The sequence below is a fragment of the Elephantulus edwardii genome, unplaced genomic scaffold, assembly GCF_000299155.1.
Source record: "Elephantulus edwardii isolate Elephantulus edwardi_28Jun2011 unplaced genomic scaffold, EleEdw1.0 scaffold00033, whole genome shotgun sequence".
Taxonomy (NCBI): domain Eukaryota; kingdom Metazoa; phylum Chordata; class Mammalia; order Macroscelidea; family Macroscelididae; genus Elephantulus; species Elephantulus edwardii.
This window is the reverse complement of record NW_006399783.1, coordinates 8,337,560-8,355,162: the sequence shown is the minus strand read 5'-3', so window position 1 is coordinate 8,355,162 and position 17,603 is coordinate 8,337,560. Positions and strand designations below refer to the sequence as shown.

The following is a 17,603-nucleotide window of genomic DNA, read 5'->3' as shown; positions in this document are numbered from 1 at the left end:
TAGAGCAGGGTTTAGGGCTGTAGTACATAGGGTCGCTATGAGTCACAAGCAACTCAACGGCACATAACAACAACAACTCCACAGTCACACACTTTGCTTCCAATCAGGTGTTGACGGTAGCTTTGTAAAGACATAAAGGTAAGATCAGGGCAAATCTCTCCCTATTTCTCAAAAACAAAACTCAAATCTCAAAATAATCTAAAAAGTCATTGCCATTGAATCTATTCAGAGGTATAATGACTGTAGGACAGAGTAGAACTTCCCAATAAGATTTCCAAGGCTGTAATCTTTACAGAAGCAGAGGGCTACACTTCCTTCCGTGGAATAGCTGAGGATGGTAAAACCACTGACTTTTCAGTTAGTAGTTAAGAACTTTAGCCACTGTTCTACAAGGGCCTCTTGAATTTCATTATGCAAAATACCAATGATTTCATTAGAACACCATTATTAGCATGGGGCACTTCACATGGGACACCCCATACTTCCTAATTTAGGAAAAAGAAAACCCAAGCACAGTGACAAGCATAAGATCACAGATGTCAGCAGCACAATGTGGACTGAAAATTTTTTATTTCTTTCTTTAATTACACTGAGACAGCTCTCAGATCTTTCTTTCTGGTCTTCCATACAGTCAACAAAAGTCCTTACAGAGTCAGCAACCCATTCTCAACGCGATAACATTTATTGAGTGCTCCTGTAGACCTGTCATTGTCATGTTTATATGTATTGTCTCATGGACTCCTCATAATTATTCATGAAGGGCTCATAGATGAGGAAACAGACATAGAGAGGTCAACGTCTTCTAACTGCTACACAATGCAGTCAGGGCTCAAATCTTTGCATATCTCATTTGGGGGCACTAGCTGCAACACGCAGATCCCCTTAATGGTACAAATGGTTGAAAAGCTCATTTGCTTGCTAAAAGGCAGAGAGGTTCAAGTACACTCAGAGTGACAGGAAAGAAAGGCCTGATGATCTACTTCTGAAAAAAAAAAACAGCCAATGAAATTCTGTGGAGCTTAGTTCTATTCTGACACACCCAGTGTCACCAAGAGTTGGAACAGCAAGTTTAATGGGCTGTAACCACTGAGAAATGCTGCAGCTGGCCCCTCACTTCCCATTCTACCCTCCCTACAGACAGAGGCAGTTCCAGCTCATGGCACCTTTAAGACAACCAAGTCGTGACATCCGTCATGTAGAGTGGTTCCATCCTCCTTCATCAACTTCACGTAGGACATGGCAAAGTTCTTTTCCCCTTTATCCTTAGCTGGAAATAACACGGTGAAGTCAGGATAAAGAATGATAGGTGGACCGCGCAACACTTCCTCCCCCTCTCCCCCTGAGATTGAGTATTGCTAGCTGATTGGCTACTCACATTCCAGAGAGGACCGGTGTCGAAACATGAATCGCAGATGGATCTTCTGCATGTCTTCAATAGGGACAGCCACCTCAGAAAGAAACCAGGACTCAGGAGACAATTAGTTAAACTGTCCTCCCCATCCCGTTCCACTCCCCAAAAGGGAGCCTGACCATTTCACTGATAGTGTTGCGTGCTGATTTATCACACATCCATCAAGTCTGATGAACTGTACATAAATTACATAAGAACTAGCTATGAGGAGAAAATAAAGTTCTAAATGTAATCCATTTGGCAAATTGCATCCCCAGCCAATGAAAAGAGATCCGTAAATTATAGTGAGGAAAAATGAATCTCCTCAAATTGATATAAAAGTCACATAACTTTATCTCAGGATTTGATGCACTGCAAACGGCACAATGAACATTTTCTTACACACTCCGAGAGCGCCTGGCAATTGCAGCAGAGCTTAGCATATTAGGAATGGTCATTAGAGGGGTTGTTAGAGGACTCTCATTTATGCAAATTAATATAAATGCTTTAATCCAATAATATCTGGGAAAAAAATCCTAGAGCTCATTCCCATCGTTGGTTGGATACAAGTAGATACACTTTTGTTTCCAAGAGCCCTGAATTAAAACAATCACCCCTGGCCACCCTAGACCACTCTCTGGTGACTGGCATCATTGTTAGAGGGGCTTCAGAACAGGCTTTGTTGCCCCCTTTCCTCCTGAAGCCTCACAGCTTCCTCCACAATACACAATCCAGGCCAAAGGAGAGAGGTTCAACTACTGGTACAAAAAAGACTGATTTTTAAAAGGGACACGTTTACACGGTGCAGATGCCTACTGAATGTCAAACAGATGTATACTTTGGGGCACATTCTGTCCTAGAAAATGAAATCATGATCCTAATGTTACCCACCATTTGTCTGTAGGTTCAGACAGAGCAAAAGAACCAAAAGCCTTGTGGGCAACTGCCATCCAATTTCATTGTGTATTGAATGGTTACTACAAGCTACAATTATGTGAGGCACTGGCCAGGTTTTGGTATGGCAGAGTCCCAGCCCATGGTCCACAGAGAGTGACATATAATAGTTATGTGACAAGGGTTAGCAAGGAAAAGTAACTGGGGTGCAGTAGAACACAAAGAAGAAAAACAACTCAATTTGATGAATTTTTTTTACCTCAAAGTTAGACAGGCCATAATTCTCAAGAGACTATTGGAAATGTTATGGGGTGGTCCTTCCATTATATGGAATCACTATGAATCAGAAATGACTAGACAGCAGGAGATTGGTTTGTTGGTTTATAGAGAGACCCAATGAGGAAAATAAGTATGGATATATGGCAACGCAAAAGCCACCGGGATTTGGATGCTAACACTGAAATGGAAGTCAAGTGTATACCTTGAGTTTTTAGTCAGAGAACAAGGTGAATGAAGAATGCTACCCACCATAGGGAAGAGGTTTCTGAGACTGAGATAATGTCTTTACTCTTTACTTAATTAATTATAAATTTACTTTTTTTTTTCTCTTCTAAAGCAAGAGATTTCCTTCTGCTTACTGTGACACTTTGCTAATGTGGCTACTTGGGAGTTAATGCACTGTCATCTGAGGTACCTTCCCAGTCAGGCATCTTGAAAGTATTAAATGGCCTGTTTGGGGCCCACAAGCACTGATACTCCTCACTGTTGAGTAGGATGGCACAGCTCAGTGGTCTGGCCATCCACAGAGGGTCACGTGACAGTTACACAGTGGTTGGGTTCCAGACCAATGAAGGGTGAGCAAAGAACAAGAATGCTCACCACAGGAGCACCTCATCCACTGCATAACGTACCACTGGACACCAGTGAGCAAATTAGTTCACATTGGGATTCCCACGCCTGTATGGACTGTGAAGTCTGCTACAACTCAGAGCCAGAGAAGGTTTTCTGTCATTGTAAATTTCTCCAACACAGATGCCCATAATCTGCATCAAGATTGAGCTAGACAAAAACAAACAAAAAAATGAACTAGACGTTTGGCAAATGAAAATGTAATGTTGTCTTAAATGGTGACTGTAGTCACATCAATCCATCAATCCTCACCACCCAAGCCCTGCTTGGAATATCACAAGGAATTTACAAAATATATTCAACAGATCCCTAGGCTTGGGATGCAATGCTAGGAAAACAGGAAGAGCTCTAAGGTCCAGGAGCTTTGGGAAATGCTGTCTTCCTTCTGCAGATTTGTATAGCATGTTTGTATCTTAATGGTTCTGTGAATTGTCACCAAAGAAGCCTTTTGAGTTTGCTTTCCAACAGTAAGTCCCACATTTATTTGTCCAGGGGACATTAAAGTCATGTTCTTTATGTAGAAATCTACAGAATACGTCATTAGGGGCAGAGCAGGAGAGAGACCCTGCACCACCTGCTTGGCACCACTACACACCCCCTAGGAGGCACTGGGAGTTCAGCAGTAGAACTCTCGCCTTCTTTACAGGAATCCTAGGTGTGGTTATTCCCAGTTAATGCACTGCATGTACAGCCACCACCCAGCTCTCAGTGCATGTTGTTATGATGCTGAACAATTTTTAGCACAGCCACCAAATTTGGAAGAAAGACCTGGAGGTTAACTTTTGAAAGTCAGTTAATAAGGCCCCAACAGATCCAATCCCAGTGCACACAAATTAACCATGAGTCATGCGATGACTGAGCAGCAGTTAACAACAGCAATACCTAACCTACTTGTTCCCCTCCCCACTCTACCTCCTCCCACGTCACACAGAATAGGCAGGAAGCTATCCAGCCCTCCTTCAGTGTGCCCTAGAAAGAGGTGGGTAAAAAACAGGCAAGGGAAGGGGCCTGTGTTTAAGGGGTATCCTGAAGGAGTGAAAATTCTAATTCGGGTTTTTGTTTCAAACTGCCAATATGTTAATGGCTATCTCTTAGTGAGTATGGACTCTTAGAGATGAGGAAGTCAGAGCACAAAGAAATTGAATGACTTGCTAGAATCAAGCAGTAAGTGAATGAGAGCTAGAAGATGAACTGACCTCTGACCTCTCCAGGTCCAGGGTCTAGGGTCATCTTATCAATTCCCAGGAAAAAGAATGTGTACTGCTCCAAACCATTCCCACTACTTCTACAACTAAGGACACAGACCTAAAATCAGACTATGCAGGTTTGAATTTCAGTTCTGATATTGTAGTGTGATCATTACTTAACCTTTCTGTGCTACCATTTCTCATCTGTACCATGGAGGTGGTAACTGCATGAACCTCACTGAGTCGTTGTAAATCACACATAAACTAATTTACATACATAAACTAGTTTACATAAAGCACATCAAACTGCCTGGTCCATAACAGGAACTAGACACATGTTGGTTGTCATTTTTAATTATTATTATCATTATTACCTTGACTGTTTCCATCCAACGTGGCTGTTTGACTTGATAATACACCACTGAGCGATATTCGTTCATGGGCTTGTCCCCAGCTCCCACGCAAATTGCATTCTGACCCAAGAAAAACAAAAGAGAGTAAATACTGTAGAACTGGCTTTTCGTGTATGTGCCTGGGCAATTTTGGTCCCAAGGTCAAGGCCAGCCATATGGATTGGGATAACCCTGCCTTTCCCCAACCTTCTTGCCTGGTATCCATCACAGTCCTTCTATATTACGGATTTATACATGAGCGTCTCTGGCCCCAGGAATGACAGCTGCTTAACTACAGAAATTCTATTACTTGCATTCTGGAAACCACTGGAGCGCGCCAGGCGCTGACGTGGCTGCCTTATTGTAAATGGTAACCAGCTTTGGAGTTACTGCACACTGCCAGTCTTATTAATCCTATTTGTTCTCTAAATCTGAATGTGCACAAAGTTTACAAACAGGCTCAGGGCAGCCAAGCAGCACCTCATTCTGATGTATTTCTAATGCCAACATACCACGATGCCTGATAGCTGGGTAAGGAGAGCTTAGGCTTCAGAGACACACACAGGTATCGGCCTCAGAGAACACATATGGGGCAAGGGGCTGGGGCACAGAAGCTTGGTTCAGCCCACATTGAGCATCTTCTGGGTACCAGCTTCATGCTGGGCACTGTAGGTACAGATCAGTGGGGTTCAACACCTGACATCAGGAGCTCACAGTTTAGTAAAGAAACACTGGATAAGCAGACAAATCACCATAGCAACGTGACGCAAAGGCAGGAGTACATACACACTATATACATGCGGGAGAAGGATGGACAATCTTCTCATGTGTAATTTACTGTTTCTGAAAGCCCTGCTATCAGCTATAGCAACAACAATAACTATGGAAGAAGTCCTGATGGTGTAGCATGTTCTAGATACATGTGGGACTGTTAATTGAAAGATGTTGTTGTTGTTATGTGCCGTCGAGTAGCCTGCGACTCATAGCGACCCTATGTACAACAGCCCTAAACTCTGCTCTGTCCTGAGCCAATCGCACTGACTCCGACACTCCCATCCCAATTATCCCAGTCACTGAATCAATCCACCTCATAGAGGGCCTTCCCCTCCTGTGCTGTCCCTCTACCCTCCCAAGCATGATGTCCCTCTCCAAGGACCGGTTTCTCCTCACAACATGTCCAAAGTATGTTAGACAGAGCCTCAGAATCCTTGCCTCCAAGGAGCAACCCGGTTTAACCCTCTCCAGGACAAATCTGTTTGTTTTCTAAGCAGTCCATGGTATTCTCAATACTCTTCTCCAGCACCACAGCTCAAAGGCATCAATTCTCCTTCTATCCTCCCTGGTCATTGTCCAACTCTCTGATGCATAACAAGTGATTGTGAAGACCATGGCCTGTATCAGATGCACATTAGTCTCCAGAGAGACACCATTGCTCTTGTTTTAAATCCACCAGCCACCTGTGGGAGAAAGAGGAGACAGTCTCCTTCCTGAAGATTTATAGCCTCAAAACTCCAATGAAAGGTAGCCATGAGTCTAAACCAAATTGACTGCAATGAGCTTAGATTTGCTCTAAAACAAACAAACAAACAAACAAAAAAACCCAGAGCCCAGAGAAGCTGCATCAAAGTTCAGCCTCAGCATTCAGGGAAAGCTCCTTGGAGCAATCGACCATTGAACATGTTGAAGGAAGACTCTGAGTTGGTCTAAGGCTGAGTGAGGGAAGGGCATTCCAAGCAGAAAAGATAGAAGGAACACAGAACAAGCAAACCTGCCTGCACAGAAAATCTATTCTTCACCATGAAAGTCACACTCAGACTTTCAGAAAGGAGCTAACTGTGGAACAAGGAACCGGGTTGTAATCTGGTTTGCCAATCTCTAACCCTATCTCTGTTTCTTCTGTTTGGCCTCAAATTTGGATCCAGATTAAAACTAGGATCAAGCAGATGGGATTCACATATCATCATTATATCACACAGAGGGATTTACACAAAGTCACAAGACGCCTAGGGACATAAAATTGGCTTTAGAACTCCAGGGATTGTCTGAAATTACAAAACTATGCATGTTGGCATTTTCACAGTAAGAGAGTCCATCCTCTCACCAAATTCCACCAGATTCTCCAATGGGTCTTTGACCATTACCCTCCATGTTGAGTTTTCAAGGCTGGTCATATGGTGGTGGTGGTGCTGGTGGTTGTTACATAGGCCAATTAATTCACTTGTGACTCACATCAAACGTATGTACAACCATTCTAACCCCTGCTCTATCTTGAGTCCATTTCATTGTCTCCAACACAGGTACTCACTTTATCCCAATCACTGAGTCAATCCATCTCATCCAGGGTCTTCCTCACTTGTGTTGTATGTATATGTACCTCCAGCCTTCCAAGCATGATGTCCTTCTCCAAAGACTGGTCTTTCCTGGCCACATGCCCAAAGTATGTGAGATGGAGCTTCAAAATCCTAGCCTCCAACAAACAACCTGGATTTACCCTTTCTAGAATGGATCTGTTTGCGCTCTCTCTCTCTCTCTCTCTGTCCTACTTTATTTACAAAATTAGAATACATTGATTTCAAGAACAGAATCTTCCAATTTCCCTCATCCCCCCCTCCATCAAATTATACAACCCCATGACTAATCCCCCTATTCTCCTGCACATCCTCATCCCTGTGCTTCTGTCCTCCCCCGTCCCCCTTGGTGGGGGATCCCCTTGGATCCTTACTCTCATTCTACAATAATGGTTTTATACAATATTTGTCCTTGTAGAACTGAGTTAGTTCACTCAGCATAATGTTCTCCAGTCCCTCCCAAGTTAGGTAATAATTTACAAAATCATTTCTATTAGTTCTCTTAGCAGTCAATGGTATGTTCTTCTCCAGTACAACAACTCAAAGGCATTCATTCTTCTAGCCTCTTTATTCATTGTTCAGCTCTCTGCTGCATGGCAAGTAATTGCAAAGACCATGACTTGGATCAAGTACACTTTAATCTCTAGATTGAAATCACGACTCTTCAGTACTCTAGAGAGATTTCTGTTAGTAGATTTTCCCAATTCAATTTATCTTTTGATTGCCTGGCTGCTGGTACCAAGAGTGCTGATAGTGGAACCAAGCAAACAGAAGCTTTTTGCTATTTTTGAGAGTATGAATATTTTTTATTATTATTGATATTTTGATGAAAGTTTACAGAAAATTTGGATTTCTATTCATTCATTGTTTCACATTTTCCTCCCAAACATCTATTTTTTTTTTTATGTACCATGATGCTGCCAATTGGCCCAGAGGGAGAATCTTTGTTTTCTTGATGTTGAACTTCAATCCATATTGAAGGCTGTAGTCCTTGACCTTCACAGCAAATGCTTCAGGTCCTCCTCAGTTTCAGCAAACAAGGTTGTATTATTTTGGATTTCTATTCATTCATTGTTGCACTTTTCTCCCTGCCCACCCCGCCCCCCCAGTTCACTCTTCTCTTTGAAAAGTAAAAGAAAAATTCTTTCATTGTTATGCAATCCCTCCCGCCAGGTCCACTCCACTACACAGCCTTCGTTCTGGACTCCTGTCATGACAATAATACCTAATCACATATCCCTTTAGATAGTTTTCTCCCTCATCTGTTTCTATGCAGTATACATTATTCATCCCATCTTTCTTAGTCTCCCCCCAACCCTGATGTCAGTCCTGTTTTACATCAGTGGCACTATGTAGTATTTGTCTTTTTGTTTGGTTTTTTTGTTTTGTTTTGTTTTGTTTTAATTTGACAGAAGTATTTGTCTTTTTGTGACTGAGATCTTTCACTCAGGATAATGTCCCCCAGGTTCACCCATTTTGAATAATATTTCACAAGTTCCTTGTTTTTCAATGCAGTGTAGTATTCCATTGTGTGGCTATACCACGGCTTCTCTATCCATTCATTTGTTGATGGGAACTTAGGTTGTTTCCAAGTCCTTGATGTTGTGAACAAATCTGCGATAAACATGGGTGCACATATATCTGCTTGGGTGGCAGTTATGGTTTCTTTCGGGTATATTCCCAATAGTAGAATTGTTGGCACAAATGGTATTTCTGTTTGCAACTTTTTGAGAAACCTTCATACTGCCTCCCATAGTGGTTGCACCATTTTTCACTCCCACCAACAGTGAGTAAGGGTTCCGGTTTCTCCACAACCTCACCAGCATTTTTTGCTTGCTGTTCTGTTAAATTTTGCTATTCTTACTGGGGTGAGATGATATTTCATAGTTGTTTTGATTTGCATCCCTCTTAGAGCTAGGGATTTTGAACATTTCCTTATGTGTTTGTTTTCCATCTGAATGTCTTCTTTGGTGAAGTGTCTGTTCATATCCTGTGCCCATTTTTTAATTAGATTGTTTGCCATTATCTTGTTGTGGTGGGTGTCCATTTTTGAAAAAAAAAAAAGTCAACAATTCCTTTCAAAATGGAGCTCTATAAAAATTGGGTAAACCTGTAGGATAACACACAACACTCTTGGCTTTCCAGGATGATGTAGTCAAGAACTTGTTAAGGCTATAAACTAAAAGTTGTACTTGCAAGATTTTTCTAGCTACTTAAAGAGTGTTTTATGTCTGGAATCATGCAAAATTTTTACACACAATAATTTACTTAATCTCATTCCCATGGCCAGTTCTAAAGATTATTAGAATTTATTCCCATTCCCTTATTCCCATTTCACAGATGAGTATACTGAACCCCTCAGAGATGGCTGAGGTAGAAAGTGACAGAGCTGGGACTGCCTCCTAGGTCCTGTATCTAATAGCCTAGTCCAGTGTTCCTTTTGTAACAAACCTAGGTGTCCTCCAGCCTGCAAAGATTTATATCAAGTGATATTTATGACCATAGAGTTTCTGTAGCTCTAGTGAATCCCACGTAGCTTATAAAATCTGAAAATACACATATATCTCTGGTGAAAGTAAAATTGCTGTACGGCAGGCAACCAAAGCTCACAAAACCATCCTGATGATGAAAATATTTGATTTCCTTAAGACAACTTCAGAAAAGAAAAATAAAAAAAAACCCACCAAAACTGAGCTCAGTTTTAGAGAAAATAGAGACTCTCAAGACTGGTCAACAATGTCCCACACCCCCAGCTCCTGACGTGCCCCATAAAGCTAGTAAGCACTTGCATTGAGCTGGTGATGCCTCAGTGCAACTGAAGACAATCTACATAGGAATCAGCTATAATGCTGGCTCACTTAGTGATGTGAAAGAAACACCTCAGCAAGAGAGAAAATAAGATGCCAAGCTCACTCCCTGCTTACCTTATAGCAATCAGGTGAAGAAGAGATGGCACCATGAATGCAAAGTCCCTTGAGAACCAGAAAGGAATCTATACCAAGAGGATGACATCATGGGTTAGATGCCAAACCACATCCTCATGGCTTGGGGCTCACTGGACCTTTCACTGACTTGGTAAACACCTTTATGTAGATCACCTACTTTGATAGTCACAACGGTAAGCTACCATTGCTGTTCTGTTTTCAGATTGTGACCTCAGGCTTAGAGAGGTTTCATAATTTTACTCAAGGTCATTGATAAATCCTGGTTGAACTGAATATTGGGACCAGCTACTTGGCCTTGAGGTCACTGACTTGACCACTACGCTGCCCTGCCTCCCTACCCCCTTATATTCCACCTCATATGCTGGCTGTTCTCAGAAAAGCAAACAACCTCTAAGCCCAGAATTAGAGTTCTATTCACTTGTCTGGAAACTTGCTTCAGGCATCCATGGTGGACTGTTCATCTGACCTTCTTGGTGCCCTCCAGGAGCATCACTCTGCTGTTGGCCTATCTACCCTGAATGTCACCTTCCTTCCTGTTACTGAGAGTTTATTATATTCCAGGTGCTTTACTCCTACAATTTTTTTCTAACCTGCAAGATAGACGTGTCCAAGACAGCTTGGTCAACATTAAGGAAAGCTGGGACTTGAACACAGTCTGTCCGATCCCAAAGCCTACCTCATTAGCTTCTCCTCTATATGTGTTCCCTTTACCCTCCCCAGCCTGAGCCACGTCCTTGAGAAACCCAGGTGGGCCAAGGGCAGGCTCACTTCTTAACCCTTCCGGTCTCACTTTCTGCCAAAAGCCCATGGGTGCCTAGAACAGGAGGGGAGACCAATACTTTTAAATGATAGCCCTATAGGGGGGCTGTTTCCACCAGAACTCACTAGTATCAAACAGATGTGTTGGAATGTACTGCCTGGCGCCTAATTAGGCAGTAATATTTATTTCTGAAAATAGAGAAAAGGCCTCCTACAGGCTTCTTTAGCAATTTTCAATAGTCCATCAACGTGACTCCCCCGTAAATTCCCAAATAGATGAAACTGAAAATGATCACGGTGCCCCAGGGTTACCTTTCGGTTTCAGCCCCAGAACACCTGCTTATATATCCATCTTTGCTAATCATGTCTGTTCCGCCCTGCCGGGTGTCATTTGTAAGGTTTGCTATGTTGGAAGAAGTAAGAAGAGTTCGCTGGGACCAGAAACAAGCTAATCTGCTTGCTTCCCTCTTGTTGACTGTTCCTCCTAACCTGTCCTTCAGCCACATCGGAGGTAAGCATATCAGCGTTTCCAAAATGAAGCTGAGTTTAAAGCGTTCTCTAGCAGGTAGTTAGATAAAAATATCTTCAAAGCAATGGTCTATATATTTGTGCAATTCAATCTTCCTTTCAGATAAAAACCTTCTGTGCTTCCTTTGTGTTTCTTTGAGCGAAGTGTTTCTCCTTTACTTATTTTTCAGAAAAGTTTCCAAATCCTACAAAAAGAAGAAGTGTTAAGCCCTTGGGTTTTCCTCAACTAGATACCAATTCCTAGGGGCAATCATTATAAAGAAAAAGGCATTTGTGGAGATCTCTTTAAATTTAAAGAAAAACTGAGTCTTTGCAGAATCTGATAGGAGTGGTTATAAACTGTGTTTCTAAAGTGTCAGCTAAATCAGAGAATCATAAAATAGAGAAAGAAGGGAATTATCATGAAGTGGCTAAAAGGGTTTAGTACCTGCAGTCAAACCCCCGCTCTGCCGTGTACTAATTGTACAACCTTGGGTAAGATGCTTCATTTAGTTCACTTTGATCTGCAAAATGGGGACAACAATGCTAACGCATCACACTCATCACAATGCCTGATGTACAGCAATTCCTCTGTGCATGTCGGCACCGAGAAGTTGCCTTTGCAGAGGTCAGCCAAATCAGCCTGACAGCTAAGACCCAAAGCCAGGGCAGATGACTTATCAACACTTCCACCCCTAAACCCCACTTTGCTATCTGATCACCTCCCGTGGCCTAAGGAGAGTACTTTCCCATGCTGGAACTAGTGTTGGAAGCCGATTTTATTTTGAGCTCAGTACTCCGAGAGGAGAAATTGAGAAGCAAAACCCTCCCACACACTGGACACAAGTGCTGACAACCTTAAAGGAAATATAAGTAAACAAATGTAAACACACATGACAAATATTGTACAGGACATATGCTGTATAAATATTTATAGCAATGTGCTTTGCATTCTTGACTACACTCTGCTAGTCCTCTGGAGACCAATTTAAGAAGAAAGCTTTCCACCAGAATTTCTGGCTGCGTGCTAGGGAGATGAAGTGTTGGGAACCTCTGCTTTGAGGACAACCTGAGTCCCCACACCACCCCACGACTCCACATTTATCATCTTTTCACCATGGGTTATACCTGAATAAATCAGTTCAGATTTCAATGAGAACAACATTATAGCTACAAAAAGTTACCTAAAAGCTCAGATCATGCGGGGGAAATGGAGAAGGGGTATGATGGTCCTGCCAGGTTAGGGAGGCCAGTTGGCGGGACAAAGGTCAGTGTAGATTCAGCTGACTTTAAGCCCAACACATGACTTGCTATAATGTGGACCTCAACCAGTCAATTCACTAACACATTTACGGGCAAAAAGAAAGTTTTCCTATGGTATATTCTGCCTCCAGGTCATAAACAGATATTTTGTCAGAATTGTCTTCACTCTTCAGGCTTCTTGTTGGCTGATGTACAGTAGATTTAAGGACAAAGCCTACTGGAATCTCCAGCCTGTTGTCTGACCTACAGATTTCGGACGTGATGGTGCCCACAACTGCATGAGTCAATTCCTTATCGTAAGTATCTATCTCCCTGTCAGTCTGCCTATCTGTTTACTTTTTCTGTTCCTCTAGAAAACTCGAAGAGAGTCGTGAAAGGAAAGGCACACAAACTGAAAACATATAACAAATGCAATCTTATCATAGGACAAGGAGCTAACCAAGCTTATTAGTTTTCATCAATTTCAATCCTAAAAGTGCATGGAACTTAGCCGAATCCTGGATCTGAAAACTAATCTTTATAAGCAGAAGCCCCCCCAAACAGTGGTCATGTCACCCAGAGACAGAGAGTCCCTTACAGGAAGCGTTTTGCCATCTTCAGTGCACACACACAGGATCACTTCCACATTCCTCTGCGTGGTCTTGTTGTACTTGTCAAAGTCACCTTGTAGGAGAGTAATGTAGATGTCGTTCCTGACATCCCCTGAGGCAGAGGAGAGAGAAGATGAGGCAGGAATTAGAGTTGAACATGGCAGGAGAAAGATACTGATGGACTGGAAGGGGAATGGGGAAGCGCCCTACCTTCATCTCTGTGACTGAACTCAGAAGAGTTTGGCAAATGGATTTTTTTAAGGTAATCAGGATACTGGGGGAAAGATAAAGGAGCCTAGGAAACCAGTTGCAAAAACGGAGATAGAAGGGTCAAAATCAGTTGTGGTTTCTGCTACATTAAAATCATTTAATTTTCATCCTCTAGTGACACCTACTGGAAAGGCAAAGGAAAGCTCCAATTGAACTGATCTTTAAAAAGATCTCCTGTGTGATTTACTTACTGCCTCTGAAAACCCACTGGAGGGTCAGTTATGGGTTGGTTCTGATTCAAAGGTACATAACAACAATAAACACAACAACAGCGAAGCACACATACCCACAGATCTTTGTAAGCAAAGGGGATTGGAGAGAATTTTCTGGTGTCCTACCAACAGCAGGGCAGGGTTGAGTTGCCAGGAATCCTCAGGAGTGGAGCGAAGGGCTGGGTGTATAAAAGGTACTAAAGATCCTTAGAGATGTACACAGAGAATTGAAGTATCAAGTAAAGTAGGTACACATAAGCCACAGTACAGGCCCAGAAGCACCACCATGCATCTATGGAAAGAGGAGGCAAACCACAGACAGACATTCAAGACAATAGGTGTGAAGTCTAGGAAAAATATTTCAAGAAACTGTTATTATGCAATCTGATTAGTTTTTCTTTTAATGCACACACATTTAGAAAAATGTTAATAGCTATAGTTGCTTCTTGAGAGAAAGATTTGGGAACTTGGGGTTGAGGGAGCTTTTAACATTTCACTTTATACTTTTTCATGCAATTTAAATATTTTACAATGAGTATAGATTCCTTTGGTAATAAGAAATAATTTAAAATTTAAGAGAAAGACAATATTCCCCCAGAAACAATGAACTGTTCTGTATATAGTGAAACAGAAATGATCCCACGACAAATTACTAAGTAATAAAGCAACTTGCAGAACACTTTATAAAGTAATGGTATAAAAAGTGATATAATGCATGATCCCCTTAGTGGGGGAGAGAGTGCATGTGTCTCAATTTACGTGTGTTTGTGTGTTGTATTATGCACGTGCATAGATGACTTTTAGACACACAAAAAGAATTTTCAGCGGTTACTTTTAGGAAGAGTCAAAGACAATAGAAAAGGAATAATTTAATCATTAAAACAGTAGATAAGAAATGTCCCTCCCTATCAGAGATGGCACCTAACAACAACATCAGAGACGGTGAGGATGGCTCAGGGAGGGGCAAGGGTCAGATTCCTTGTTCACAAAATCACTATGAGTCATAGTCAACTCAATGGCATCTAACAACAAGAAGGAAGGAAGGGCTGGGCTGCTGCCTCTCACCTGGCATAATTATCTCTGGGAAACCCAGCTTTCTGGCCACCACTGTGGTCCTGTCTACCAGGTGTGGATAGTCCTTGCGGATTTGCACAATGTCACCCACCAGCATCTTCATTGTCACCCAGAGGCCTGGAAAAGAACATTTATCATGAAGAACCAATCTCTTGAAAGAATTCTCTTGAGTCTCCACCTCCCCATCCATCAATCTTCCTTCCTAGAAGAGGCCACTGGAGTCTCTGGACACACACCCATAGATGTAGCTAGCCAGCCAGTGGGAGCAGAAAATAGGAAGCAAAGAAAGTTAGATACCTCACAGTTAGAATCCTACCTGCTGCTCCTAGAATATCAGCTTTGTGAAAACGTCCAATTTCTCTAAATTCGGGGGAGAGGACACAGTCTGAGTGGTTTTCATTTTTTTAAAAAAGGGGTAGTGATACCTTCTATCTCAGAGTCTTGAGGGGCACAAAGGTTAACATACTTAGCTACAACTGAAAGATTAGCAGGTTGCACCCCCCTGGAGGTGCCTTTGACAAAGACCTGACCATCTACCTTCAAAAGGCAACCAAACTCCATGGAGCACAGTTCTATGCTGACACACTAGAGGTCAAATGAGTCAGTCAACTCAATTGGTTTTGCATTTATCTCATAGGACTGCAAGCAGGGTGTTCTCAACCAAGATAGCACATTTAAGTTCCTGTTGCTGTTATTATAGTGAGCCATGGAGTTGGAACCATCTCACAGCTGACCCTTGAGCAGGTCTTCAGAGACAATAGAGCACATGGGAGATTTCCCATCCTTCTCCAGCACAGCAGCTGGGGAATTAATGTCTTTAGGATTGTAGCGCTAGTTCTTACCACTAGGCCATCTAACCCATAGTGAATACTCAGGAAATGGCAAGCTCTCTCTTCCTGCAGGAATTAGGACATGCTTCCCATTGTTTCAGGATTTCACCTGAAGATTCCATACTCCCATCCTTTGCAGATCCTGTCTGGAAGGAGAGCTGCTGGTACTGTGAGCAGGATTTTGTTCTGTTTGCAGAAGAACCTGAGGCTCCAGCCCAGATCCAGCTCAGCCCACTCTGCCCATTGGCACTGTACCTTGCCCTCCACTGTCTCCCTTGGAGGCTGTGACTTTGCCCAGCAGGCTGTGTAGGAAGTCATTCTCAGCTGTTACCCTGGAAAAGACACAAAGCAGAAAGTGCTACCAACTTGTATTTTTAAATGCTCCATGAACTTCTCAGCCCACTGTACTTCCCAGATGAAAAGACAGCCTGCCTAGATCATCTCTGAGAATGTACAAATACTGTCATGAGGCACTGATATTGTCTTCACAGAACAATATGGCTCTAACCTGTGGGAATACCTAGCCTGCAAGTAGAAGCCATATTTTTCATCAGGTAGAAAGACTCTTGGGGGGGGGGACCCCAAACCAAGATTCCTAAGTCTTCAAAGTGTATACCTGCTCAGCAAAGTGGAAAAGTCTTTAAGTTTTCCTCCTAAATCCTAGCCACGTACCTATCTTCATCAGTGTCACTGACCTCATTACCTGAACCAAAACCTCATCCTTCTTGGACAGTCCTTGGGGTTATGTAATCATGATAACATTCTTATAGTGAAGGTTCCAATCTCTTGCAGATTCTTTTTTAGAGCAAGAAAAGGATGTTTTCCCCTCCAGCCCTGTCTCCTCCCAAGTCACAGGTATTTGTCATTGTTAGATGTTCTTCTTCTTCATAGTTCTGCGCCTCCTCTCACAATAGGCTCAAACATAGCAATGAGGGTGAGGATTGAGCAGTGGCAGGCAGCATTACATTCTGCTGTGCATTAGGTTGCAATGCATGGTGACCCCCACAGCAGCGTCTATCAACAATAACTCACATTTGCACGTAATTCACTAACTTTTGCAGCTGATTTGTTTAATTCCTAATCTAAACTGTAAATTCTGTGAAGACAAGGCTGTGCCTATCTGGTTCACCATCTTAATGCCCATGGTTAGCACAATGTCGAGCCGTCTGCCAGGCCATCAATAAAAGTCTGTTCCATAAATAAAACTTGCTTGAAGAATAGGTGAACAACTGTTTGGCACTGAAGCCATGCTGCTCACTCTCTTCTCGGGAGGCCCATCCTAGCTATCATCTGCTCAGGGAATTAGTTTATCCTTTGTAGTAGAAAGAGTGTGTCTGAAAAGAATGGAGAGAAATAAGCAATATCTTACGGGTGGAAGGGAATGAAGTGCTGTTTTTCTTCATCACTCTCTGCTTTCCCCTTGATGATGTCTGTTATATCCATAACTGGAAACAGAGAAAAAAGATTCAGTGTTTTCAACTCCCCTCCCCTCATGAAAGGATGACAGTGGATGAGACTATAAGGCAAGAGGCAGCAGTTAGGTTAAGTCTAAAATAAGGCAATCCAGTCAGCAACAGACAACAACAGAGAGTGAGGGCTCAGAATACGGGTCACCGGGCCACAGACCTCTGCACAAAGTCACCTGGGAGGTCAGGAGGTAGGAAAACATGCAAGAGGCCGAAGGTTCAGCAGAGGTCAAAAGGGAAGAACCAGAGCAGTGGCTACAGGATTACACAATTAATTTTGCATTTGGCATATATGTGTTGAATATGTACATATATTCACCACCTAAAAACAGGTGCAATGACTCACTCTAGGACTAGAAAAGGTAATGAAAATAATCTCTTTTCTTTTCATAAGCATGTATATATATATATATCTCATTGTAGAATCCGTGAACTCTACAATTCCAAAAAGATCCTGGGTCCTCTGAAATATCCCCTTAAAACTAATCACTGAAGGTCCACAAAACCAAGGCAAAGGTCAACTACACGTAGGATTCTAGAAGGGATGAAGGTTTTTTTTAAAAAAAA

At 42.3% G+C, this 17,603-nt stretch overlaps 1 protein-coding gene across 1 annotated transcript in view; it reads right to left on the bottom strand.

The window, feature by feature from the left end:
* The window catches only part of DOCK2 (dedicator of cytokinesis 2), a 736,392-nt gene that overhangs the window by 566,812 nt on the left and 151,977 nt on the right, over window positions 1–17,603 (bottom strand). Inside the window, exons 11-17 of the mRNA XM_006884420.1 lie at window positions 16,940–17,015; window positions 15,826–15,902; window positions 14,732–14,857; window positions 13,172–13,296; window positions 4,755–4,853; window positions 1,376–1,448; window positions 1,164–1,267 (exon numbers count right to left, since the gene is read on the bottom strand). Of these exons, the coding sequence (XP_006884482.1) occupies window positions 1,164–1,267; window positions 1,376–1,448; window positions 4,755–4,853; window positions 13,172–13,296; window positions 14,732–14,857; window positions 15,826–15,902; window positions 16,940–17,015 (680 nt within the window). The remainder of the gene's footprint in view (window positions 1–1,163; window positions 1,268–1,375; window positions 1,449–4,754; window positions 4,854–13,171; window positions 13,297–14,731; window positions 14,858–15,825; window positions 15,903–16,939; window positions 17,016–17,603) is intronic.